The 26,629-nt window shown below is 46.4% G+C and overlaps 1 protein-coding gene across 1 annotated transcript in view; it reads right to left on the bottom strand.

The window, feature by feature from the left end:
* LOC139265204 (Golgi membrane protein 1-like) overlaps positions 1-25,806 on the bottom strand; it is a 71,702-nt gene extending 45,896 nt beyond the window's left edge. Inside the window, exon 1 of the mRNA XM_070882133.1 lies at positions 25,098-25,806. Coding sequence (XP_070738234.1) covers positions 25,098-25,424 — 327 coding nt within the window. The 5' untranslated portion in view covers positions 25,425-25,806. The remainder of the gene's footprint in view (positions 1-25,097) is intronic.
* Between the last annotated feature and the right edge of the window lie 823 nt (positions 25,807-26,629).

Genomic DNA, 26,629 nt, shown 5'->3' with positions numbered 1-26,629 from the left:
CGAATGCTGGGAATCTGAAATAAAAATAAAGTGCTTGAAATTACTCAGCAGGTCAGGCAGCATCTGTGGGGAGAGAAACAGAGTTAACGTTTCAAGTCGATGACCTTCCATCAGAACTGATGAAAGGTCATCAACCTCAAACATTAACTCAGGTTTCTCTCTCCACAGATGCTGTCTGACCTGTTGAGTATTTCCAGCGTTTTCTGTTTTATTCCAGAGCCACCAGTCTCCTTGACCTTATCAAGTTACATGTTTTTATTGGAGCAAGTCATATGCACACATGACCACCAATTAACACAGACATATTGTTCTATTTTGGTACTGTTCACAGCAGCTAAATACCACAAAATTCCAGCCCTAGCAAGAGTCAGAGAAGCGATTACTATATATAGCTTTCAAAGGATCTACAGTGCTAATTACAGCAATATTTTGTGGTGTACAACTTTTCATTTTGCTGTGTGAACTGAAAACTCAACAATTATTTCTAAACATTTTCTATAGCTCCATTCCAGCCAGCAACCACATGGTGAACATCCTAGTTAGCAAACCCTGTAAAAGAACAAACGAACTTGCTTTTATAAAGCACTTTCACAACCTCAAGGCATCCCAGAGTGCTTCACAGCCAATTAAGTACTTTTAAAGTATAGGGAGAAAAGGAAAAAGGAAAAAACTTGCACATATATAGCACCTTTCATGACCACCGGACATACCAAAGCGCTTTCTAACCAATTAAGTACTTTTTGAAGTGTAGTCACTGTTGTAATGTAGGAAATGCAGCAGTCAATTTGCACAGAGCAATGTGATAATGACCAGATTATCTGTTTTTTGTTACGCTAAGGGATAAATATTGGCCAGGACACCAGGGATAAGTCCCCTGCTCTTTTTCACAATAGTGCCAATGGGATCCTTTACATTCACCCAAGAGAGTAGAGGGAGCCTCAGTTTAACATCTCATCTGAAAGACGGCACCTCTGTCAGTGCCCCTCAGCACTGCACTCAAGTGTCAGCCTAGATTTTTGTGCTCGTCTCGAGTGGGACATGAGGATGAGGATGAGGAGGAAGGAGAGGAGTTTACCGATAAGCCAACTCCGGCGCAGATGCAATCCATCCCTGCTCTACCACCAGCACTCACCTCGTCGGAGGATGATGACGTAACTTTCTCAGGATTTGACAACTCCGAGGCTCCTGGGACGAGTGGCATGCAGCAATGCAGTTCTGGGGTTGAATCCTGTATGCCAGCTCTCGAGGGTGAGTCAGCAAAGTCGGTCTACTGACAGGCAGGAAGGCAGGCAGGCAGACGTGGAACTGGACATGATGGGAACATCCAGGGAGAGCATCCAGCTCACCCGTCAGCTCCTTGCTGTCTTGGGTAAGATTCCCGCAACCACAGGGGAGGCATCGTGGAAATTTCGCCGCTGCAAAAGCCTTGCGTCAGCAGCTCATAATTGAACGCTTTGCTTGAAGAGTGAACAGCATGTTTGACCTTTGCCTGGCCATTCTATCCCACCATGTTGACTATTCCCCCTCTCATCCTGCATGAGACACTACACAGGAATCTGCGACCCTACCTCTGTCTCTGATTGCGACCATTACAGAGGTAGGGTCGCAGATTGTCGGTGTGAGCCGTGAAACTTGTGAGGCCATCAGTGCCCACACGAGGCTGGTGGCCTCCAGCAGTGACAAGAGTCCCGGAAAGAGTGGCGTGAAGCTGTGCAGAATATGGCATATCACAGGCACAAGCTCTGCTTCAGCTTGGGCAGATGATGCAGTCCATAAACCTTCCCACCATACTCTCTGCATTCCTCACTGTCATACCCAAACCAAAACCATCTGTGACTGGCGACGCCGATGAAGAGGCTTGCCAGTCAGAAGCCGGGTCTTCCACACCATGAGTGTCCCCCCAGGCGGCGTCTCCATTGTCTCTCCGCACCCACCCCCCCCCACCCCCACCCCAATACAGCAGCGCTCTGACAACATTGCTGCACGCCATCTTGGTAGCACTTGGGTTAGGAACAGCAAGCATGGGGAAGGGGGTCAATAGCTGATGGTAAAAAATATTGGGGCAGGGGTTGCATCATTATGTTGTTGGTGCTGGATGCATCCAATGTTTTATGTTGCATTATGATGATGTTGTGGATTATGTTGATGTTGTTGAATGATCACACTGCTGGATGCAGCTAATGTGTGTTATTTTATTCAAGTTTCACAATTAAGTTTACAAAGTTGACAAAGCTTACAATGTTTAATAAATTCTTTTGTTCACCGTAAGTGTAGTGTCTCATTTGCAGAATAAGAGGGGGAATAGTCAACATGGTGGGATAGAATGGCCAAGCAACGGTCAAACATGCTGTTCACTCTTCAAGCAAAGCGTTCAATTATGAGCTGCTGACGTAAGGCTTTTGCAGCGGCATAATTTCCATGATGCCTCCCCTGTGGTTGTGGTGATGGTGGTGGCATGGGTTCCTCGCCAGGCTCTGCTTCCTCATCATCCTCCTCCTCCTCTGCCGCCCCTCCTGAGGTGGTCCTGCAATCCCCATTGGCAATTCCTGTCCCCTCATGATAGCCAAGTTGTGTAGCACGCAGCACACCATAATGAACTCCGAGATCTGCTGAGGGGAGTATTATAGGCAGCCTCGAGTGGTCTAGGCATCGGAAGCGCTGCTTGAGCATGCCAATTGTCTGTTCGACGAAGTTACGTGTGGCTGCATGGCTCTCATTATAGCGATGCTCGGCTTCTGTCTGAGGGTTCCAGGGGGTTGGGGGTCATGAGCCAGATGGAGAGGTCGTAACCTTTGTCCCCGAGCATCCAGTTCCAGCCTTGTGGTTGACGCTGGAATGTGAGACACACTGCTCTCACGCAAGATGAAAGCATCACGGATGCTCCCTGGATATTGGTCATTGACTGCCATGATACGCTGAGTATGGTCGCAGACGATCTGTATGTTCATGGAGTGGAATCCCTTTCAGTTTCGGTAAACCTCTGGATTCTGTAAAGGTGCTTGCAGGGCGACGTGCGTATAGTCAATGGCACTCTGAACCTTGGGGAAGCCAGCATATCATCTAAAACCTACAGCCCTCTCATTTTGGGTCTCTCTGGTCATTAGGAAGTTTATGAACGCCATCCTATGTGCATACAGTGCAGTAGTCACCTGGCGAATGCAGCGTGCTGTGAGATGGAGCCTATGTCCCCCTGCTGATGCCTGAAAGGAGCTGGAGGCATAGAAGGCAAGTGCTGCAGTCACCTTCACCGAGGGGTAGTGCAGTCCTGTTGCTGCTGGTAGGCTGTAGGTCTGCCTGTAGCTGGCATATTGTGACCACCTCTTTTCGGAAGCACAGCCTTCTAAAGCACTGTGCCTCCGAGAGCTACAGGTATGAACAATGTTCTCTGTAAACGTGTGGCGGGGGGGTAAGGCCTCCTCCCCATACTTCTGCGACCTCTTCGATTACATTGAAAATGATTAATAAGCCTTCTTCCAGCTCGACGCCATATGAATATAGCAGCCAGGATTACTGACTCCCAACCTAGCATGGCCCCCATCTTTTAAAATGTCCTTAAAAACAAACTAGAAACTCACATAAGCTTCACAATCAAAAGTATGCAGTAACGCAGCATTCTTCTCCCAATGCTTTTAATCACTGACAACTGCGACTTACTCCTCCGTTTTCAAGATAGCTCCGTTAGCGCCTGGCCACCCCGAGTCCGGCTGGTTTTTCTGGACGGATTCCCGTTAGCACCTGGCCACCCCGAGTCCGGCTGGTTTTTCTGGACGGATTCCCGTTAGCGCCTGGCCACCCCGAGTCCGGCTGGTTTTTCTGGACGGATTCCTGTTAGCGCCTGGCCACCCTGAGTCCGGCTGGTTTTTCTGGACGGATTCTCGGGAGGACGTTAATTCAGGCGATATGCTCGAAAGTTCCGCCGGGGCACTAGCGCAGCGATGCACGACGATTTAAGTCATCCCAACAGTTAAACCAGCGGCTGGGCGCTAAGTTTTAGCGCTGCCGCAAAACCATTGCTGAAAATTCTGCCCGGGCGCAAAATCTTGTGCGTCTCGTTTCACATCCAAAAAATCATTTTTGCTCCCCGCCAATTTCTTTATATCCTCAAACTAAATCTTATTTGTTAAATCAGATTTCCCTTTCACAAAAACCATGTTGACTCTGCCTAATCATATTGTGATTTTCTAATGCCCTGAAACCACTTCCTTAATAATAGACTCCAGTATTTTCCCAATGACCGAAGTCAGGCTAGCTGGCCTGTAATTCCCTGTTTTCTCTCTCCCTCCTTTCTTGAATAGTATAGTTACATTTGCTTCGGAGACTCACAATTACACCAGAGAATACTTAAATAGGACAACTTGGGCTAAGAAATCAGCTTGTGTGCAGTGCACTTCAAAAAGAAATATTAACATTTCTATAGCATCTGAAATCAGATACCTGGGAAATACAAAGCACACATTCTTGCAGTATTGAACTGTCAGAGCCAAGTTTAATGTGTGGAAAATGTCAAAGACATGGTTGAGCACGCTTGTGTGGAACTAGACTTTAGCCTGCACAACCGTAGCAATATATTTAGAAATATAGAAACATAGAAATTTACAGCGCAGGAGGCCATTCCGGCCCATCGTGTCCACGCCGGCCGACAAGGAGCCACACGGCCCTTAGTCAGCAGCCCTAAAGGTTACATATAAACCTATGAACAATGACGGAAAGGCAAAGAACACCCAGCCCAACCAATCCGCCTCACCACAACTGCAACACCCCTTATACTAAAACATTCTACACTCCACTCCAACCAGAGCCATATGATATCCTGGGAGAGGCAAAAACCAGATCAAAACCCAGGCCAATTTAGGGAGAAAAAAAAATCTGGAAAAATTCCTCTCCGACCCATCCAGGCGATCGAAACTAGTCCAGGAGATCACCTTGGCCATATTCTATTCCCTGTAGTACTTACCATTATATCTGCTCCGTCCAACAAAAGGTCATCCAGTCTAATCCCAATTACCAGCTCTAGGTCCATAACCCTGCAGGTTACGGCACTTTAAGTGCCCATCCAACCAGCTCTTAAAAGTGGAGAGGGTTTCTGCATCCACTACTCTTCCAGGCAACAAGTTCCAGATCCCCACAACCCTCTGCGTAAAGAAGCTCCCGCCCCTCAAATCCCCTCTAAACCTTCCTCCAACCACCTTAAAACTATGTCCCGTTGTAATAGACCTCTCCACCAATGGAAATAGACCCTTACTATCCACTAAATCCAGGCCCCTCAATAAGGTCTCCTCTCAACCTCCTCGGTTCCAATGAGAACAAACTCAGCCTATCCAATCTATCCTCATAACTAAGATTCTCCATTCCAGGCAGGATCCTAGTAAATCTCCTCTTCACCCTCTTTAGTGCAATCACGTCCTTCCTATAATACGGCGACGAGAACTGCACGCAATACTCCAGCTGTGACCTAACCAAAGTATTATACAATTTAAGCATAATCTCCCTGCTCTTGTATTCTATACCTCAGCCAATAAAGGCAAGCGTTCCATATGCCTTCTTAACCACCTTATCCACCTGGCCTGCTACTTTCAGGGATCTGTGGACAAGCACACCAAGGTCCATTTGTTCATCTACACTATTAAGTGGCCTACCACTTAATGTGTATACATTTTCCTTATTAGCCCTCCCAAAGTGCATCACCTCACACTTCTCTGAATTAAATTCCATTTGCCACTGCTCTGTCCACCTGACCAGTAGATTGATATCCTCCTGCAGCCCATGACTTTCCTCTTCATTATCAACCACACCGCCAATTTTAGTGTCATCTGCAAACTTCTTAATCATACTTCCTAAATTTAAATCTAAATCATTGATATCTACCACAAAAAGCAAGGGTCCCAGTACTGAGCCCTGCGGAACCCCACTGGAAACATCCTTCCAGTCACAAAAACATCCATCAATCATTACTCTTTGCTTCCTAACTCCAAGCCAATTTTGGATCCAACTTGACACTTTGTCCTGTATCCCATGGGCTTTAACCTTCATGACCAGTCTACCACGTGGGACCTTATCAAAAGCTTTGCTAAAGTCCATGTATACTACATCGTACGCACTACCCTCATCGACCCTCTTGGTTACCTCCTCAAAAAATTCAATCAGGTTAGTCAGACACGATCTTCCCTTAAACAAATCCGTGCTGACTGTCCCTAATTAATCCTTGCCTTTCCGAATGCAGATTTATCATGTCTTTCAGGATTTTTTCCAATAATTTTCCCACCACTGAGGTTAGGCTGACAGGCCTGTAATTATTCGGCCTGTTGCTTTCTCCCTTCTTAAACAAGGGTACTACATTAGCAGTCCTCCAATCCTCCGGCACCATGCCCAGATTCCAAAGAGGACTGGAAAATGATGGTTAAGGCCTCTGCTATTTCCTTTTTTACTTCGCTCAACAGCCTGGGATGCATTTCATCCGGGCCTGGGGACTTATCTACTTTCAAAGCTGTTAAACCCCTCAATACTTCCTCCCTCATATTTATTTCATCCGGAATATCACAGTCCTCCTTGATAGCAGTATCTGCATTGCCCCTTTCCTTTGTGAAAACAAATGCAAAGTATTCGTTAAGAACCCACTCAACATCTTCCACCTCCACACAAAGATTACCCTCATGGTCTCCAATAGGCCCTACCCTTTCTTAAGAGTAAGGGGGTAACTAAATATATTTATAGAACATCTTAGGGTTTTCCTTAATTTTACTGGCCAAGAATTTCTCATGCTCTCTCCAAGCATTCCCAATATCCTTTTTAATTTTGCCTCTTAACTTTCTATATTCCTCTAAAATATGACAAACATCCCTTTTTTTCTTAATCCTCCCCTGCAAGTCCCTAGACATCCAGGGGGCTCTAGAATTATTTATTCCAACCTTTTTCTTTAAGGGCACATGTTTGGCCTGAGCCTTCCGGATCTCCTCCTTAAATGCCTCCCACTGTTCCGACACTGATTTACCCACAAGTAGCTGTTCCAGTCCACCAGGGCCAAATCACTCCTTAACTTAGCAAAGTTAGCTTTTCCTCAATTTGGAACTTTTATTCCAGACCTATTCTTGTCCTTATCCATAACCAACTTGAATTATGGGGCCCAACATTGGCCATGACTTGTTTCAATTGTTTTGGAGTAAGTTGTTTTTTCTGGTGTAAGTTAGATAATGCCATTTCCCCCCCCAAAACTGCTCCAGAGTAAGTCAGTTAGGTACGATTTTTTTTAGGTCAGTTTTGTTTTCCAAAAGGGGGCGTTCCCAGACACTTATGTCAGTTTTGGCCATTTATGCCACTTTGGCCAGCAAAAACATACTCCAAATCCACTTAGGTCAGCGTATGTGGCCAGCTCTGAAAAACCTTGCGGGCAGTTAAGAAAAAGCAGCGCACATTCAGCAGACATTAGGGCAGGGAAGGGAACTGGAGAGGACTTCAACAACCAAGCACCAAACATTAAGCAAAAGCTCAAACCAATAAAATACAATTAAAAAAAAAAGTAAATCCTACCTTATCTTTAAAGTCTGCCCAGGAAAGGCAGCAGGCCGGCCTGTGCGTGAGGCCATTCGGCCTGGGATAGGGCTGGGAAGATGCGCACCGGAAAAGTCACAGCTGCTGGGCCGGGGCGTCTCGGGGGGGGGGGGGGGGGGATGCCAAGTGACCGGAGGAATCACAGCTCGTGGGTATGGAAGTCTCATCTCTCTTCCGCCCCCTCCCCCCCCCCCCCCAAAAAAAACTCTCCCTCCATCCCCCTCCCCCCAAAAAAACTCTCCCCTACCCCTCCCCCTCCCCCATCAAAAGTTTAAGCACAGCCACACGGCCACTAAATAAAAAATAAAAGCAAAGTCCTTACTTGCCCGGGAACTCAGCGGGCCGTCGGCCGGTGCGAGAGTCCACTCAGCCAGGGATAGGGCGCGGCGAGATCGGGCATCCCTTCGGTCTGAGATAGGGGCTGCGAGCATCGGGTCCTGCTCACAGCCCACAGGACGCGCTGGGAGGGCAGATGCCGGCAGTGCTTTGTGCGCTGGCCTGTTGCTCCTCCCCCCCCCCCCCCTTTCAGCCTCCACACCACAACTCCAGGGACTGTACGCAGCGGCCAGGATGGGGCGACTTTTTGCCGGCGCCGTTTCCAGCGCGCAGTCGGCGCGCTTGAGGTCAGTGCGCCGACAAAACTGCTTGGGGAAAATCTAGCCCATGGTCACTGGCACCCAAGTGCTCTCCTATTAATACCCCTTCAACCTGCCCAGCTTCATCCCCCAAAACTAAATCCAAGACCGCCCCCTCTCGTGTTGGGCTTGCTACATACTGACTAAAAAAGTTCTCGAGTGCATTTCAAGAATTCCGCACCCGCTATACCCTTCACACTAAATTTGTCCCAATCAATATTTGGAATGTTAAAATCCCTTACTATTACTACTTTATGGTTTTGAGAATGTGAATAGAAGAGTTGTGAATGTGTCAGTTGAAAAGGATCATGGGAAGATAGCTTTTGTGAATGTGTCAGTTGAAAAGGATCATGGGAAGATAGCTAAAAGAAAATGTCAAGCTGAAATATTTGCAATGTCGACACAAAAAGGGGTTACTCAGAGTTGTGGTCAAACACGAGTCACGCGAAAAAGCAAAGTCAGGCATGAGTCAGACGAGGGGCTGCTATAACCAGCCATGAAATAGAGAAATGCTATGTAAATCGAAACTATAAACACATCCCTGGAGCCCACTCTATTTGGAGAGTTGTTAGTCTGCAATTGGGTATGCTATGGGGAAGTCGACCAATGATTGTATAAACTGAGTGTCACTCAAATATGTTCTGCTGTAACAATGTATAAATATTGAGCTTTTGTACTGTTACGGGACTTGTCAAGAGAGAGGTGGACAGGCTCAAATCGAGGGTGTTCCCTTTATCTTAACAGGTCCTGGCCGGAGAATCTCTAATAAAGGTCTTATGTTGCTAAGACTAAAAGTGTTCGTGTGTCAGTGAATTCGCTGAAACAGATTGAAGGGAAAAGAATCCAGTATCTACAGTTTTTGGACTTCATAGCAATTTGCCTACATATTTGCTCCTCTTATCTCCCTCCCATTGTTTGGGGGTCTATAATACACGCCCAGCAGTGTGATCGCCCCTTTTTTACTTTTCAATTCGACTCATATGGTCTCATTTGATGATCCCTCTAACATATCATCCCTCCTCACCGCTGAAATAGTTTCTTTAATCAATACCACAACTACATAACCTTTCCCCCCCCCCCCTTTTTACCCCCCTCTCTATCTTGTCTAAAAATCCTGTAGCCAGGAATATTGATCTGCCAAACCTGCCCCTCTTTCAGCCAGGTTTCTGTAATGGCTATAATGTCATACTCCCAAGTGTCTACCTGTGCTCTTAGCTCATCGGCCTTATTCGCTATACTCCTTGCATTAAAAGTAAATACCATTCAGCACAGGAAGACCTCCTTGCTTACTACTTACTAAACCCTGTTTCCTCTGTCTTACAGATTCACTTTCTAGATTCTTGCTATCCAATTTCAGCTTTACTTCCTTCCCCTTTGAATTCGTTCAGGTTCCCATCCCCCTGCCAAGCTAGTTTAAACTCTCCCCAACAGCACTAGCAAAACTCCCCACGAGAATATTGTTCCCGGCGCTGTTGAGGTGCAACCCGTCCGGTTTGTACAGGTCCCATCTCCCCCAGAAGCGGTCCCAATGCCTCAAGAATTTAAAGCCCTCCCTCCTACACCAACTTTCCAACAACGTGGTCATCCTCTCTATCCTTCTACTCATTAGCACATGGTACCGGTAGTAACCCGGAGATTACTACCTTTGAGGTCCAGCCCTTTAATTTTCTTCCTAGCTCCCTAAATTCTTCCTGTAGGATCTCATCCCTTATTTTACCTATGTCGTTGGTCCTAATATGGACCACGACCTCTAGCCGTTTACCCTCCCCCACCAGGATGCCCGGTGTCCGCTCTGTGACATCCTTTACCCTGCCACCAGGGAGGCACAAAACCATTCGGGAGTCACGTCTACGGCCGCAGAAACGCCTGTCAGTTCCCCTAATTATAGAATTCCCTATCACTAGGGATCTTTTGTTCTTCGTCCCTCCCCGCTCCCTGTGCAGCTGAGCCACCCGTGGTGCCTTGGAATTGGCTCTGGCTGCACTCCCCAGAGGCACCATCATCCTTACCGACACTCAGAAGTGAATATTGGTTTGAAAGCTTGAAAGCGAGATGGACTCACCAGGGGGGGGGGGGGGGGGGGACTCCTGTGCTACCTGCCTAGCACACTTACTACGTCTGGTGGTCACCCACTTCCCCTCTACCTGCACACCTTTAAGCTGCGGGGTGACCACCTCCTGAAACGTGCTATCCACGTAGTTCTCAGCCTTGTGGATGCACCTTAGACTCCACCCGCTGCTCCGAAACACGGAGTAAAGTGATGGCAAGACCCATAAGGCTGGACTGTAGGAAGGTCATTGGATGGTAGCAGCAAGGATTGCGTGACTGCTGGGTAGACTCGATATAGGAGAGATGATGGTTCATGTAAAGCGCTCTTGGATCACTTGCTTTCCAAGGGCTTTGACAGCTAGGGACACTGATGGTCAATGTTGTTCCTCCGCTTTCTCCACCTCATCCACGTCTTGTTGCCCAGGTAATTATAACGAGTAGTCCATCATTATAGAAAAGTTATGCAGCAGACAAGTGCAAATCTGGTGACGCAGTCAGGGAGGCACTGGAATGTATCGCGCATTGAAATAAACAGGCCGCAAACAACTTCATCATGGCGTACAGTACCGGGTAATGTAAACTGCCCATGGACAAAAAAGTAGTGTTCATTGGAGATGGTAGTCCGCCCAGTACAAAGAAAGTCTGGACGGAACATTGCCCCTCACTCCCCTCTCCATTAGCCCTGGCAATCCAGCCCTCGAGTTGAGGCAACTATTTTCACTTCTATTTATTTAATAGTTTGCCCTGTTTACATGTTATAGGACTGAATGTTTGGAAAGGGCTATTTTTAAGCAGTTACCTCATCGGTAAATAAATTTAAATCACAACATCCAAGATCTTAGTAGCTGCAACTTGAGATGTATGCAAATTAAACAAGTATAGTCCCACGTCACCCACAAAGAGAAAAAAGCTTGAACACCCTTGAACTAGAGTGTAAATACAAGAGCTGTAATACAGGTAATTCTAAACCACCATTCTAATCTGGACTAGCTGGTGAGTGTAAGTACTGCCTTCTTTTTACATTCTGTTAAACTGGCTGGGTCACCCTCCATTAATTTCAGCTCAGGCTGGTCTATTGTATTCTTATTAGCAGATTACAAGTACACCATTTCCACTAGCTGTCATACGTCAGCCCCCACGGCCCCAAGGATAAGAAATCAGACAAGGCTGCCTCCCTTGCCATTATTCTTTAGTCTGTAACATTTGAAAGATCCATTTATAGTCAGAGACTTACCAAATGTAATTACATGCAGGTGATTTATCAAGTAACCTCAGCATTTCATTTCATTTTGAAATAGAAAAGGATAACCAGGGAAAATCTGAACCCATTTCATTTCAGCGCCACAATGGTTTTGAGTGCATAATCTAGGCTTACTCTTCAGTACAGTACTTAGGGACTACTGAATTGTCAGAGGTGCCATCTTTCTGAGATGTTAAACTGAGGCCTCACCTCCATGCTCAGGTGGACACAAAAGATTCCTTGGCACTTCAGAGGAGTGGGGTATTTTCCCAGTGTCCTGGCTAACACTTATCCTTCAATCAACAGTGAAAGCTATTTGTCGCAAATTTTTTGCCAGGATCACTCGGCTCCAGACCTCATTATAGCCTTGGTCCAAACATGGACAAAAGAGCTGAATTCCAAAAGGTGAGGCAAAAGTGACTGCCCTTGACATCAAGGCAGCATTTGACCAAGGAGCACGGGTAAAATTGAAGTCAATGGGACTCAGGGGAAAAACTCTCCACTGGCTGGAGTCATACCAGCGCAAAATAAAGATGGTTGTGGTTGCTGGAGGTCAATCATCCCAACTCCAGGACATCACTGGAGGAGTTCTCCAGCAGCTTCATCAATGACCTTCCCTCCATAATAAGGTCAGAAGTGGGGATGTTCGTTGATGACTGCACTGTTCAGTGCCATTTGCAACTCCTCAGAAAATGAAGCAGTCCATGCCCTCATGCAGCAAGATCTGGACGACATTCAGGCTTGGGCTGATTTGTGGCAAGTAACATTCGCGCCACATAAGTGCCGGGAAATGACTATCTCCAACAAGCGAGAGTCTAACCACCTCCGCTTGACATTCAACAGCACTACCATCGCCAAACCCCCATCAATATCCCGGGGGTTACCACTGACCAGAAACTTATCTGGACCAGCCACATAAATACTGTAGCAACGGGAGCAGGTCAGAGGCTGGGTATTCTGCGGCAAGTGTCTCACCTCCTGACGCCCTAAAGCCTTGCCACAAGCCACAAGTCAGGAGTGTGATGGAATACTCTCCACTTGCCTGGATGAGTACAGCTCCAACAACACTCAAGAAGCTCGACACCATCCAGGACAAAGCAGCATGCTTGTGTCACCCCATCCATCACCAGCACATCGTGGTTGCAGTGTATACCATCTACAAGATGCACTGCAGCAACTCATTAAGGTTTCTTCACCAGCACTTTCCAAATCCGCAACCTCTACCACCTAGAAGGACATGGGCAGCAAGCGCATTGGAATATCATCACCTGAAAGTTCCCCTCAAAGTTACACACCATCCTGACTTGGAAATGTATTGCCGTTCCTTCATCGTCACTGGGTCAAAATCCTGGAACTCCCTCCCCAATAGCACCATGGGAGTACCTTTACCACAAGAACTGCAGCGGTTCAAGAATGCAGCTCACCACTACCTTCTCAAGGGCAATTAAGGACGAGCAATAAATGCTGGCCTTGCCAGCGATGCCCACATCCTGGAACTAATAAAAAAAAATTGTTTGCCATGCTTGTATTGCCACACTTGCTAGCAAAAGGAACTTTTTAAGTACTTAGTTAGCTGTTTGAGTACTTTAGGATGGCTTGAAGATTAGAATAGTGCCATTTAAATGCAAGTTTGTTCCTTCTTATATTCAAACTCTCATCCTCTCAAAGTCAGATTGTTTTTTTTTGCAACATCATAACAGTTTGTATAATGCCCTCATCTCTAACACAGTATAGCAGCACTAGTATGACAGCACTTTTTCCATTATCATGGACTGCACCACAATGCTGGTATCACTATCCTCTGGAGTAAAATTCCAGGTTTAAAAAGGCAGCAGCTGGCACAAAGAAAAAATACAAAACAGTCAAGCGAACATAGAAACACTAATATACAATAGATGAATATGGAAATACTACCCCAAGTAAGTAAATTAAAATACTTATCCCCTTCAGTCACACCCTCCACTCAGTTCTCCCATTTCCACACATCATACTTCTCTTCCATTAACCAGTTACATTAATAGATCCCCAAATGACTATACTAACTGTACAACCCCAGGGTAAATTTGAAAGTAGATATGTTCTTTGATATTTGTTTCTGTTCGCAGTTCTCCAGTTAGCCACTGCATCAGTAGACTATGATCCAACATTTTATACATGTACTTATATATAATAAAGCACACGCAACATGCATTAAATGAAGTCCATTAACTAGTACAGGTTGAACCTCCCTTATCCGGAACCCTCAGGACCTGGCCTGTTCTGGATAAGGGATTTTTCCGGACAATGGGTGGTCACATTAAATTGGATGGTACAGCTACTGAGCAAGGGGATATCACAGCTAGCTGGCTGGCTTGGGGGTGGGAGTGCGGCAGAGAGATCATGGGCGAGAGGATCGCGAGGTCAGGCCAGCGATTGTGGGAGTCGGCTGCGAGGAAGGACTTCAATTTATTCATGTCAGAGTTCTGCGCATGCGCCACCCGGTGGCCGGGAATGGTTCTGGACGAGGGGTGGTTCCGGATAAGGGAGTTCTGGATAATGGAGGTTCAACCTGTAGTAATACAAATGCATCACTCCTCCATTAAACAACTGCTGGGATTTTCATCGACTCTTATTTGAGGTACATGGTTCTGCTTCTACAAAACTATTTTAATACCAGCTGTCACTCAGCTACTAACATTTCCAAAACAAGAAAAACAAGGCACCCGGAGCACCATATGTACTGTTCAGAGCACTTCCTCCAAGCTCCACAGTTGACTATTAAACAGCAATGGCATTTCAGTTGAACACAGTAACCACCTACAAGTCCATTAAACACCTCCCAGATTATATACAATTTAAAAACATTTGTATTTTAAATGTGCGCACAATTCATAAAATACAAAAAACAGTACAACAAAAGTGGGTCATCTTGTATAGCTCGGGGGAGTGGGACCTGTACAGGCTGGAGGGGTTGCACCTCAACAGGGCTGGGACCAATGTCCTTGCGGGGAGGTTTGCTAGTGCTGTTGGGGAGGGTGTAAACTAATTTGGCTGGGGGATGGGCATTAGAAAGGAGAAACAAGGTGCACAAAGGATTGGGAGACAGATAGCACGAGAGTAATAAATAGTACGGTATTCGGTGGGGTCAGACTAAGAATACAACGTCTAATAATATAGGTTTACAATGCAGAATGCACAAAGTGTGATAAATAAGTTTGGTGAGCTGCAGGTGTAAATAGCCACATGGGAATATGATGTTGTGGCAATAATGGAGACCTGGCTCAAAGAAGGACAGGATTAGGTACTAAATATTTCTTAATATAAAAGGTGTTCAGGAAAGATAGGGAAGGAGAGAAAGGAGGTGGGTTGGCAGTATTGATTAAGATGAATAGGATGTCCTGGAGGGGTTAAGGACAGAATCTATTTGGTTAAGTTCAGAAACAAGAGGTGCCCTTACACTACAAGGTGTATTCTATAGGCTGCCAACTAGAGGGAAGGATGTAGAGGAGCAAATTTGCAGGGAAATTACAGAGAGGTGCAAGAACTATAGAGTGGTGATAATGGTGGACTTCAACTATCCCAATATTGACTGGGATAGTAATAGTGCAAAGGACAGAGGGGGAAGAATTTCTGAATGGGAAGAATTTCTAAATTGTGTGCAGAACATGTAGAAATCATAATGCAGTCAAACAGTCAGCACGGTTTTATGAAAGGGAAATCATGTTTGACAAATTTGCTGGAGTTCTTTGAGGACGTAACGAGCAGGGTGGATAAAGGGGAACCAGTAGATGTTGTGTATTTGGATTTCCAGAAGGCATTCGATAAGATGCCACATAAAAGGTTACTGCACAAGATAACAGCTCGTGGGGTTGGGCGTAATATATTAGCATGGATAGAGGATTGGCAACTAACAGAAGAGAGAGTTGAGACAAATGTGTCATTTTCAGGTTGGCAATTTGTAACTAGTGGGGTGCTCAGGGATCAGTGCAGGGGCCTTAACTATTTACAATTCATATGAATGACTTGGATGAAAGGATCGAGTGTAATGTGGTCAAATTTGCTGGTGATACAAAGATAGGTGGGAAAGCAAGTTGTGAGGACACAAAGATTCGACAAAGGGATATAGATAGGCTAAGTGAGTGGGCAAAAAATTGGCAGATGGAGTATAATGTGGGAAAATGTGAGGTTATCCACTTTGGTAGGAAAAATAAAGCAAATTATTATTTAGATGGGAAGAGATTACAAATTGCTGCGGAACAGAGGGATCTGGGGGTCCTTGTACATGAAACACAAAAAGTTAGCATGCAGGTACAGCAAGTAATTAGGAAGGCAAATGGAATGTTGGCCTTTATTGCAAGGGAGATGGAGTATAAATGTAGGGAAATCCTGCTACAACTGTACAGGGAGTTGGTAAGACCACACCTGGAGTACTGCGTACAGTTTTGGTCTACATATTTAAAGGAAGGATATACTTGCATTGGAGGCAGTTCAGAGAAGGTTCACGAGGTTGATTCTGGAGATGAAGGGGTTGTCATATGAAGAAAGGTTGAGCAGATTGGGCCGAGACTCAGGAGGTTTAGAAGACAGAGATGATCTTATTGAAACATGCAAGATTGAGGGGGCTTGATGGGTAGATGCAGAGAGCATGATTCCCCTTGTGGGGGAATCTAGAACTAGGGGGCATAGTTTCAGAATAAGGGGTCGCCCATTTAAGACAGAATTGAGGAGGAATTTATTTTCTCAGATCTTTGGAATTCTCCACCCGAGAGAGCTGTGGAGGCTGGGTCATTGAATGTACTTAAGGTGGAGATAGGGAGATTTTTGAATGATAAGGGAGTCAAGGGATATGGGGAGCGAGTGGCTAAGTGAAGTTGAGGCCATGATCAGGTCAGCCATTATCTTATTGAATGGTGGAACAGGCTCAAGGGGCCAAATGGCCTACTCCTGCTCCTATTTCTTACGTTATGTTCTAACTTTCTTGATCAGTACGTCGCAAGGCCTATAAAAGCCAGCTGGTGCAGCTGCAGCAGAGAGAGAAGGCAAAAAAGTAGAAAGAAATCGAAAGATGACATCACAGCTAAGGGGGTAAGTGATTGGAAAGTAGTTTTTCTTTTTGTTTTCTTTGAGTAAGTAACCTTTAGCATTGTTGTTGCCAACTTAAGTTTATCTAGGGGTTAAGTCGTGGCAGGAGAACTTGGACACGTGTTATACTCCTCCTGTACTATGTGGGAAGTCAGGGATGTTTCCAGTGTCCCTGACGATTCCGTGTGCGGGAAGTGTGTCCAGCTGCAGCTCCTGACGGGCCACATCGCGACATTGGAGCTGCGGGTGGATTTACTCTGGAGCATGCACGATGCTGAGAATGACGTGAATAGCACGTTTAGTGAGTTGGTCTTACCGCAGGTAAAGGATACACAGCCAGATAGAGAATGGGTGACCAACAGGAAGAGCAGTGCAAGGAAGGTAGTGCAGGGGTCCCCTGCGGTCATCCCCCTGCAAAACAGATACACCGCTTTGGGTACTGTTGAGGGGGATGTCTCATCAGGGGAGGACAGCAGCAGCCAAGTTCATGGCACCGTGGGTGCTGCACAGGAGGGCAGAAAAAAGGGGAGAGCTATAGTGATAGGGGATTCAATTGTAAGAGGAATAGATAGATGGTTCTGCAGCCACAACTGAGACTCCAGGATGGCATGTTGCCTCCCTGGTGCAAGGGTCAAGGATGTCTCCGAGCGGGTGCAGGGCATTCTAAAAATGGAGGGTGAACAGCCAGTTGTCGTGGTGCATATACGTACCAACGATATAGGTAAAAAACGTGATGAGGTCCTACAAGATGAATTTAGGGAGCTAGGAGCTAAATTAAAAAGTAGGACCTCAAAAGTAGTAATCTCAGGATTGCTACCTGACTACACATGCTAGTCAGAGTAGGAATCGCAGGATACCTCAGATGAATAAGTAGCTTGAGGAGTGGTGCACAAGGGAGGGATTCAAATTCCTGGACATTGGAACCGGTTCTAGGGGAGATGGGACCAGTACAAACCGGACGGTCTGCACCTGGGCATGACCGGAACCAATGTCCTAGGGGGGAGTGTTTGCTCGTGCTGTTGGGGAGGAGTTAAACTAATATGGCAGGGGGATGGGAACCGATGCAGGAAGACAGAGGGAAGTAGAATGGGGGCAGAAGCAAAAGATAGAAAGAAGAAAAGTAAAAGTGGAGGACAGAGAAACCTAAGGCAAAAAGCAAAAAGGGCCACAGTACAGGAAAATTCTAAAGGGGCAAAGTGTGTTAGAAAGACATGCCTGAAGGCTGTGTGCCTTAATGCAAGTATTCGGAATAAGATGCACGAATTAACTGCGCAGATAGCAGTTAACGGGTATGATGTAATTGGCATCAGGGAGACATGGCTCCAGGGTGACCAAGGCTGGGAACTCAACATCCAGGGTTATTCAACATTTAGGAAGGGTAGACAGAAAGGAAAAGGAGGCAAAGTGGCATTGCTGGTTAAAGAGGAAATTAATGCAATAGTAAGAAAGGACATTAGTTTGGATGGTGTGAAATCGGTATGGGTGGAGCTACGGAATACCAAGGGGCAGAAAACGCTAGTGGGAGATGTGTACAGACCACCAAACAGTAGCAGTAAGGTTGGGGACAGCATCAAACAAGAAATTAGGGATGCATGCAATGAAGGTACAGCAGTTATCATGGGTGACTTTAATCTACATATTGCTTGGGCTAACCAAACTGGTAGCAATGCGGTGGAGGAGGATTTCCTGGAGTGCATTAGGGATGGTTTTCTAGACCAATATGTCGAGGAACCAACTAGGAAGCTGGCCATCCTAGACTGGGCGATGTGCAATAGAAACATAGAAAATAGGTGCAGGAGTAGGCCATTCGGCCCTTCGAGCCTGCACCACCATTCAATAAGATCATGGCTGATCATTCCCTCAGTACCCCTTTCCTGCTTTCGCTCCATACCTCTTGATCCCCTTAACCGTAAGGGCCATATCTAACTCCCTCTTGAATATATCCAATGAACTGGCATCAACAACTCTCTGCGGCAGGGAATTCCACAGGTCAACAACACTCAGTGAAGAAGTTTCTCCTCATCTCAGTCCTAAATGGCCTACTCCTTATCCTAAGACTATGTCCCCTGGTTCTGGACTTCCCCAACAACATTCTTCCCGCATCTAACCTGTCCCGTCCCGTCAGAATCTTATATGTTTCTATGAGATCCCCTCTCATCCTTCTAAACGCCAGTGAATAAAGGCCCAGTTAATCCAGTCTCTCCTCATATGACAGCCCAGCCATCCCTGGAATCAGTCTGGTGAACCTTCGCTGCACTCCCTCAATAGCAAGAACGTCCTTCCTCAGACTAGGAGACCAAAACTGAACACTATATTCTCCAGGTAAGGCCTCACTAAGGCCCTGTACAACTGCAGTAAGAACTCCCTGCTCCCATATTCAAATGCCCTAGCTATGAAGGCCAGCATACCATTTGTCTTCTTTACCGCCTGCTGTACCTATGTGCCCACTTTGTGACTGATGAACCATGACACCCAGGTCTCGTTGCACCTCCCCTTTTTCTAGTCTGCCGCCATTCAGATAATATTCTGCCTTTGTGTTTTTGCCCCCAAAATGGATAACCTCACATTTATCCACATTATACTGCATCTGCCATGTATATGCCCACTCACCTAATCTGTCCAAGTCACCCTGCAGCCTCTTAGCGTCCTCCTCACAGCTCACACCGCCACCCAGTTTAGTGTCATCCGCAAACTTGGAGATATTACACTCTATTCCTTCATCCAAATCGTTAATGTATATTGTAAAGAGCTGGGGTCCGAGCACTGAGCCCTGCGGCACCCCACTAGTAACTGCCTGCCATTCTGAAAAGGACCCGTTTATCCCGATTCTCTGCTTCCTGTCTGCCAACCAGTTCTCGATCCACGTCAGTACATTACTCTCAATACCATGCGCTTTGATTTTGTATACCAATCTCTTGTGCGGGACCTTGTCAAAAGCCTTTTGAAAGTCCAAATACACATCCACTGGTTCTCCCTTGTCCACTCTACTAGTTACATCCTCAAAAAATTCCAGAAGATTCGTCAAGCATGATTTCCCTTTCATAAATCCATGCTGACTCGGTCCGATCCTGTCACTGCTTTCCAAATGGGCTGCTATTTCATCCTTAATGATTGACTCCAACATTTTCCCCACCACTGATGTCAGGCTAATCGGTCTATAATTACCCGCTTTCTCTCTCCCTCCTTTTTTAAAAAAAGTGGCATTACATTAGCTACCCTCCAGTCCATAGGAACTGATCCAGAGTCAATAGATTGTTGGAAAATGATCACCACTGCATCCACTATTTCTAGGGCCATTTAGAGAAAGGACTAATTAGCAATCTTGTTGTGCAAGACCCCTTGGGGAAGAGTGACCATAATATAGTAGAATTCTTTATTAGGATGAAGAGTGACACAGTTAATTCAAAACTAGGGTCCTGAACTTAAGGAAAGGTAACTTCGATGGTTTGAGGCGTGAAGTGGCTAGAATAGACTGGCAAATGATTCTTAAAGGGTTGATGGTGAATAGGCAATGGCAAACATTTAAAGATCACATGGATGAACTTCAGCAATTGTACATCACTGTCTGGAGTAAAAATAAAACAGGGAAGGTGGCTCAACCGTGGCTAGCAAGGGAAATTAAGGATAGTGTTAAATCCAAGGAAGAGGCATATAAATTGGCCAGAAAAAGCAGCAAACCCGAGGACTCGGAGAAATTTAGAATTCAGCAGGAGGTTTAATTAAGAGGGGGAAAACAGAGTACGAGAAGAAGCTTGCCGGGAATATAAAAACTGACTGCAAAAGCTTCGATAGATATGTGAAGAGAAAAAGATTAGTGAAGACAAACATCGGTCCCTTGCAGTCGGATTCAAGTGAATTTATAATGGGCAACAAAGAAATGGCAGACCAATTGAACAAATACTTTGGTTCTGTCTTCACAAAGGAAGACACAAATAACCTTCCAGAAGTACTAGGGGACCGAGGGTCTAGTGAGAAGGAGGAACTGAAGGATATCCTTATTAGGTGGGAAATTGTGTTAGGGAAATTGATGGGATTGAAGGCCGATAAATCCCGGGGGCCTGAAAGTCTGTATCCCAGAGTACTTAAGGAAGTGGCCCTAGAAATAGTGAATGCATTGGTGACCATTTTCCAACAGTCTATCGACTCTGGATCAGTTCCTATGGACTGGAGGATAGCTAATGTAACACCACTTTTTAAAAAAGGGAGGGAGAGAGAAAACAGGTAATTATAGACCAGTTAGCCTAGTATCAGTGTTGGGGAAAATGTTGGAATCAATTGTTACGGATGAAATAGCTGCGCATTTGGAAAGCAGTGACAGGATCGGTCCAAGTCAGCATGGATTTATGAAGGGGAAATCATGCTTGACAAATCTTCTAGTTACATCCTCAAAAAATTCTAGTAGAGTGGACAAGGGAGAACCAGTGGATGTGGTGTACTTAGACTTTCAAAAGGCTTTTGACAAGGTCCCACACAAGAGATCGGTGTGCAAAATCAAAGCACATGGTATTGGGGGTAATATACTGACGTGGATAGAGAACTGGTTGGCAGACAGGAAGCAGAGAGTCGGGATAAACGGCTCCTTTTCAGAATGGCAGGCAGTGACTAGTAGAGTGCCGCAGGGTTCAGTGCTGGGATCCCAGCTCTGTACAATATACATCAATGATTTGGATGAAGGAATTGAGTGTAATATCTCCAAGTTTGCAGATGATACTAAACTGGGTGGCGTGTGGGCTGTGAGGGGGACGCTAAGAGGCTGCAGAGTGACTTGGACAGGTTAGGTGAGTGGGCAAATGCATGGCAAATGCAGTATAATGTGGATAAATGTGACGTTATCCACTTTGGGGGCAAAAACGCAAATTCAGATTATCTGAATGGTGGCAGATTAGGAAAAGTGGAGGTGCAACAAGACCTGGGTGTCATGGTTCATCAGTCATTGAAAGTTGGCACACAGATACAGCAGGCGGCCTTCATAGCTCGGGGATTTGAGTATAGGAGCAGGGAGGTCTTACTGCAGTTGTACAGAGCCTTGGTGAGGCCTCACCTGGAATACCGTGTTCAGTTTTGGTCTCCTAATCTGAGGAAGGACGTTCTTGCTATTGAGGGAGTGCAGCAAAGGTTCACCAGACTGATCCCCGGATGGCTGGACTGACATATGAGGAGAGACTGGATGAACTGAGCCTTTATACATTGGAGTTTAAAAGGATGAGAGGTGATCTCAGAAACATACAAGATTCTGACGGGACAGGACAGGTTAGATGCGGGTAGATTGTTCCCAATGTTGGGGAAGTCCAGAACCATGGGACACAGTCTAAGGATAAGGGGTAGGCCATTTAGGACAGAGATGAGGAGAAACTTCTTCACTCAGAGTTGTTAATCTGTGGAATTCCCTGCTGCAGAGAGTTGTTGATGCCAGTTCATTGGATATATTCAAGAGGGAGTTAGATATGGCCCTTACGGCTAAGGGGATCAAGGGGTATGGAAAGCAGGAAAGGGGTACTGAGGGAATGATCAGCCATTATCTTATTGAATGGTGGTGCAGGCTCGAAGGGCCTAATGGCCTATTCCTGCACCTATTTTCTATGTTTCTATGTTTCTGGCCCAACGAGGAAGGAGACATTGCTGGATCTGGTTCTGGGAAATGAGGTGGGTCAAGTAGAGCAAGTGATAGTCGGGGAACATTTCAAGAACAGTGATCACGGTATCATAAGGTTTAAACTAGCTGTAGGAAAAAAACAGGGAGCGATCTCGAATAAAAATACTTAATTAGAGGAAAGCCAATTTCAGTGGGTTGAGAACGGATCGGGCCCAGGTAAATTGGAATGAAAGATTGGCAGGCAAAACTGTAATCGAACAATGGGCTGCCTTTAAAGAGGAAATGGTTTGGGTAGTCACGTGGTGGGAAAATTATTGGAAAAAATTCTAAGGGACAGGATAAATCTTCAGAAAGACATGGATTAGTCAATGACAGTCAGCATGGATTTATTAAGGGAAGGTCGTTAAGGGAAGGGAAGTGTAACTAACTTGATTGCATTTTTTTGAGGAGGTAACAAGGAGGGTCGATGAGGGTGGTGCATTTGATGTAGTCTATATGAATTTTAGCAAGGCTTTTGAGACGGGCCCACATGGAAGACTGGTCACTAAAATAAAAGCCCATGGGATCCAAGGCAAAGTAGCAAGTTGGATCCAAAATTGGCTCAGAAGCAGGAAGGAAAGGGTAATGGTTGATGGGTGTTTTTGTGACTGGAAGGCTGCTTCTAGTGGGGTTCCACAGGGCTCAGTACTAGGTCCCTTGCTTTTTGTGGTATACATCAATGATTTAGACTTGAATATAGGGGGTATGATTAAAAAGTTTGCAGATGATACTAAAATCAGCTGTGTGGTTGGTAATGAAGAAGAAAGCTGTAGACTGCAGGAAGATATCAATTAACTGGTCAGGTGGTAGAACAGTGGAAAATGGAATTTAATCCAGATAAGTGTGAGGTAATGCATTGGGGGAGGGCTGGCAAGGGAATACTCATTAAATGGTAGGACACCGAGAAGTGTAGAGGAACAAAGGGACCTTGGAGTGCAGGTCGACAGGGTGGTTAAGAAGGCATACGGAATACTTGCCTTTATTAGCCGGGGCATAGAATACAAGAGTAGGGGGATTATGCTTGAACTGTATAAAACACTAGTTAGGCCACATACTGCGTGCAGTTCTGGTCACCACATTACAGGAAAGATGTGATTGCACTAGAGAGGGTACAGAAGAGACTTATGTGGATGATGCCTGGATTGGAGAATTTTGGCTATGAGGAAAGATTGAATAGGTTGGGTTTGTTTTCTTTGGAACAGAGGAGGCTGAGAGGAGACCTGATTGTGGTGAATAAATTATAAGGGGCCTGGATAGAGTGGATAGGAAGGACTTGTTTCCCTTAGCAGAAGAGTCAACAATCAGGGGGCAGAGATTTAAAGTAATTGGTAGGAGGTTTAAAGGGTATGAGAGAAGAAATATTTTCACCCAGATCTTAGTGGGGGTCTGGAACTCACCGCCTTCTGTGCTGTAACCATTCTATGATTCTATGAATTATCAACAATGTAATTTACTGGCAAGACCCATTGGTCAGCTCTCATCAGTTCACACAATCTTCCTTTCCTGGGAAACCAATTTGCATATGCCACAGCAAACAGAGGTACCATAGACCCCTGAAGTGGCACAACCAATGGTGGGTCCTGGGAACTTTGGATGAAGCACTGTAAAAAGCTCAGTCAGAACAGACATCATTCCTCAGGTGAAGCTTGGAAGTGGGAGGCAGCATCCCAATGTGTCAGCATCCCAATTTTTATAATAAATCACAAGGGTGCCACTAACTTTGTGGAGGGGGCCTGCAGGCCCTCCTCGATACAATAGAGGTGGTGAGAGTGACTCCTGAAATCAAAGGGAGGACCCCTCCTATGCAAGATCAACCAGAGTGCCAGGAGGGAGGTGGCACAAGAACTGTCAACAACTGCTGCCAAACAGGCAAACTGAAATCCAGAATGTGCGTTTACTTAGGAAGACAACCAAGACATGTCTGTTGGTCAGGGAGTCAGGTTTTTAAAAAAGTGGGATACCATAAAGCCAGACAGACTGCAGAAGGCTACAAGGGGAAATTCTAGCTCAAGGACATATTTCTATGCCTGCATATTTCCTTCAGAAATTAGTAACTGAGTAGCAGACACACAAACAGGCTATCCACACAAACAGGCACCCAGACACCTGCAGCTCTCGCACGCCAGTCAACATACTGGGCTCCTCACCGAGATTTTCTTTTTCTCCACAGGTCAAATTTGGCACAGCAGCATACTAGTTGACCCGGTTGCCAGGTGGGGCGGCGAGGAGGAGGAGATGCGAGAAGACCCCTTTTCTAAAGACCTTCACAGAACAAGGATGGGCCCTTTCGGTACTGGGCTACCATGGTGCCTTGCCTGTTGGGAGTGCCAAGGTTGGTAGACCCACAAGGAGAGTTATGAAACTCTTGTTCCCTCTTCACAGCAGCAACCCACCCAAAGACACGGGTCCAGCCTGCCACCCACACTCTGCTCCAAAATGGAGACCGCATCCAATAAGGGATTGTTCTAATGTCTTTTGTTCCGACTTGGTCAAGTGAGGTCTGTGGAGACTGAAGAGGACTGGGGGGGGGGGGGGGGGGGGGGAGGGGAAAAGAGGAGCCCAATTAGATAACCCTTGACCACCTAAACAAGTGAAGTTTATGCAATCTGTCCACAATTTAACCCTTTAAGCCCAATCAATCTGGTGAAGCTAAGCTGTACCCATTCCACAGCCAATATATCTTCCCTGAGGTAGTGCCCAAAACTGAATACAGAACTAGAGGTGGGTCTGACCAAGATTCTGTACAACAGAAGCATCATTTCTTCACTTCTGAATTCCAACCAAGATAAAGGCCATCACTGCATTTGCCTTTCTGCATTTGTGCACTAGCTTTTAGCGAATCGTACTGCAATACCTTTTCTCCTCCATCCCCATGTCTTCCCCCCACCCACCCCACACCCACAGCAGTGCGCGTCAATCAGGCCCTGCATCTTACCTTTTCTTCATTGCAAGTCCCGATGGCGGACAGGAGCTGTTGGCGGTGCAGCTGTGCGAGTTGATCGACTTCATCCTTGTGGCTCTCCAGCTGGTTCTGTAGTTGCAGCTGGAGCTGATGCTTTTGCAGCTCGGCGGCGCTCATTTCGGCGGCCGCGCGCCGAACCTTGGCGTCCAGCGAGGCGACACGGTCCTGCAGCTCGGCGCCGCGCGAGCTCGACACCCAGTAGCTGAGTGCGAGGAAAGCAAGGCACGCGCCCAATGCCAGCAGCAGGAAGAGCAGCGGCGGCGAGCGCGCGCCGCGCCGCCCGCTCCCCAGACCCACCATAGGCCGCAAGGACACTCACCCGAGACACTCGGCCCCGCAGTGCGCTTACCACCAGCAACAGCCCCGGGAAGGAGAGAGGATTCAAAATACGCTCACAGGCCGCTGTTCGGCCAAAGCCGAGAGAGTCTTTTTTTTTTAAAAAGAGAAAAACAAAATTCATTCAGTCAAAAGATACTTGAAAGAAAGTTCCGGATGTGGCGAACCGTCGACAGGGCGCTAGTGATGGTCAAGAGAAAACCGGCGAGAACCTGCTCATACCGGGAGACGCGCGGCGCACGAAAACTGGTCAAATCAAACCCTTCCCAGCACGAACCTCCGCGTAACGTGGAGTTTAAGAGTCGAGCACCTGCCACCTCAGGGCTGCACCCACCAGCCCGTCACTCCTCCCGAACACCCCCCCACCCCCCGATGGCACGTCACACACAATCGCGCCAAGCACGCACTCAGACGACAAGTGGAAATTCACAAGTTTAAACCCTTTCAGTGACTATTACTCAAAAGGTAAAGATTAAAAAAAACGGAATTTAAAAGGCAAAACTGGAATTGATACGGAAATTTTAAAATATATACAAATTAAATAAACTCAACCATGAAATGCCTTTCAATCTGCTCCACCGCAAACTATTTACAATCTACTCACTCTGCAATTACATGTAGTAATACCAGCCCTCCTGTATGGCTCAGAGACATGGACCATGTACAGTAGACACCTCACGTCGCTGGAGAAATACCACCAATGATGTCTCCGCAAGATCCTACAAATCCCCTGGGAGGACAGATGCACCAACATTTGTGTCCTCGACCAGGCCAATATCCCCAGCATTGAAGCATTGACCACACTCGATCAGCTCCACTGGGCAGGCCACATAGTTTGCATGCCAAATCAAGCGCTCTACTTGGAACTCCTTCACGGCAAACGAGCCAAAGGAGGGCAGAGGAAACGTTACAAGGACACCCTAAAAGCCTCCCTGATAAAGTACAACATCCCCACTGACACCTGCGAGTCCTTGGCCAAAGTGGAGGAAGTGCATCCGGGAGGGCGCTGAGCACCTCGAGTCTCATTGTCGAGAGCATGCAGAAATCAAGCGCAAGCAGCGGAAAGAGCGTGCGGCAAACCAGTCCCACCCACCCCTTCCCTCAACGACTATCTGTCCCACCTGTGACAGAGACTGGTTCTCGTATTGGACTGTACAGCCACCTAAGAA

This window comes from Pristiophorus japonicus, chromosome 1 (assembly GCF_044704955.1).
Source record: "Pristiophorus japonicus isolate sPriJap1 chromosome 1, sPriJap1.hap1, whole genome shotgun sequence".
NCBI lineage: Eukaryota > Metazoa > Chordata > Chondrichthyes > Pristiophoridae > Pristiophorus > Pristiophorus japonicus.
The sequence above is the reverse complement of the archived record's forward strand: the minus strand, read 5'-3'. Positions and strand labels throughout refer to the sequence as shown.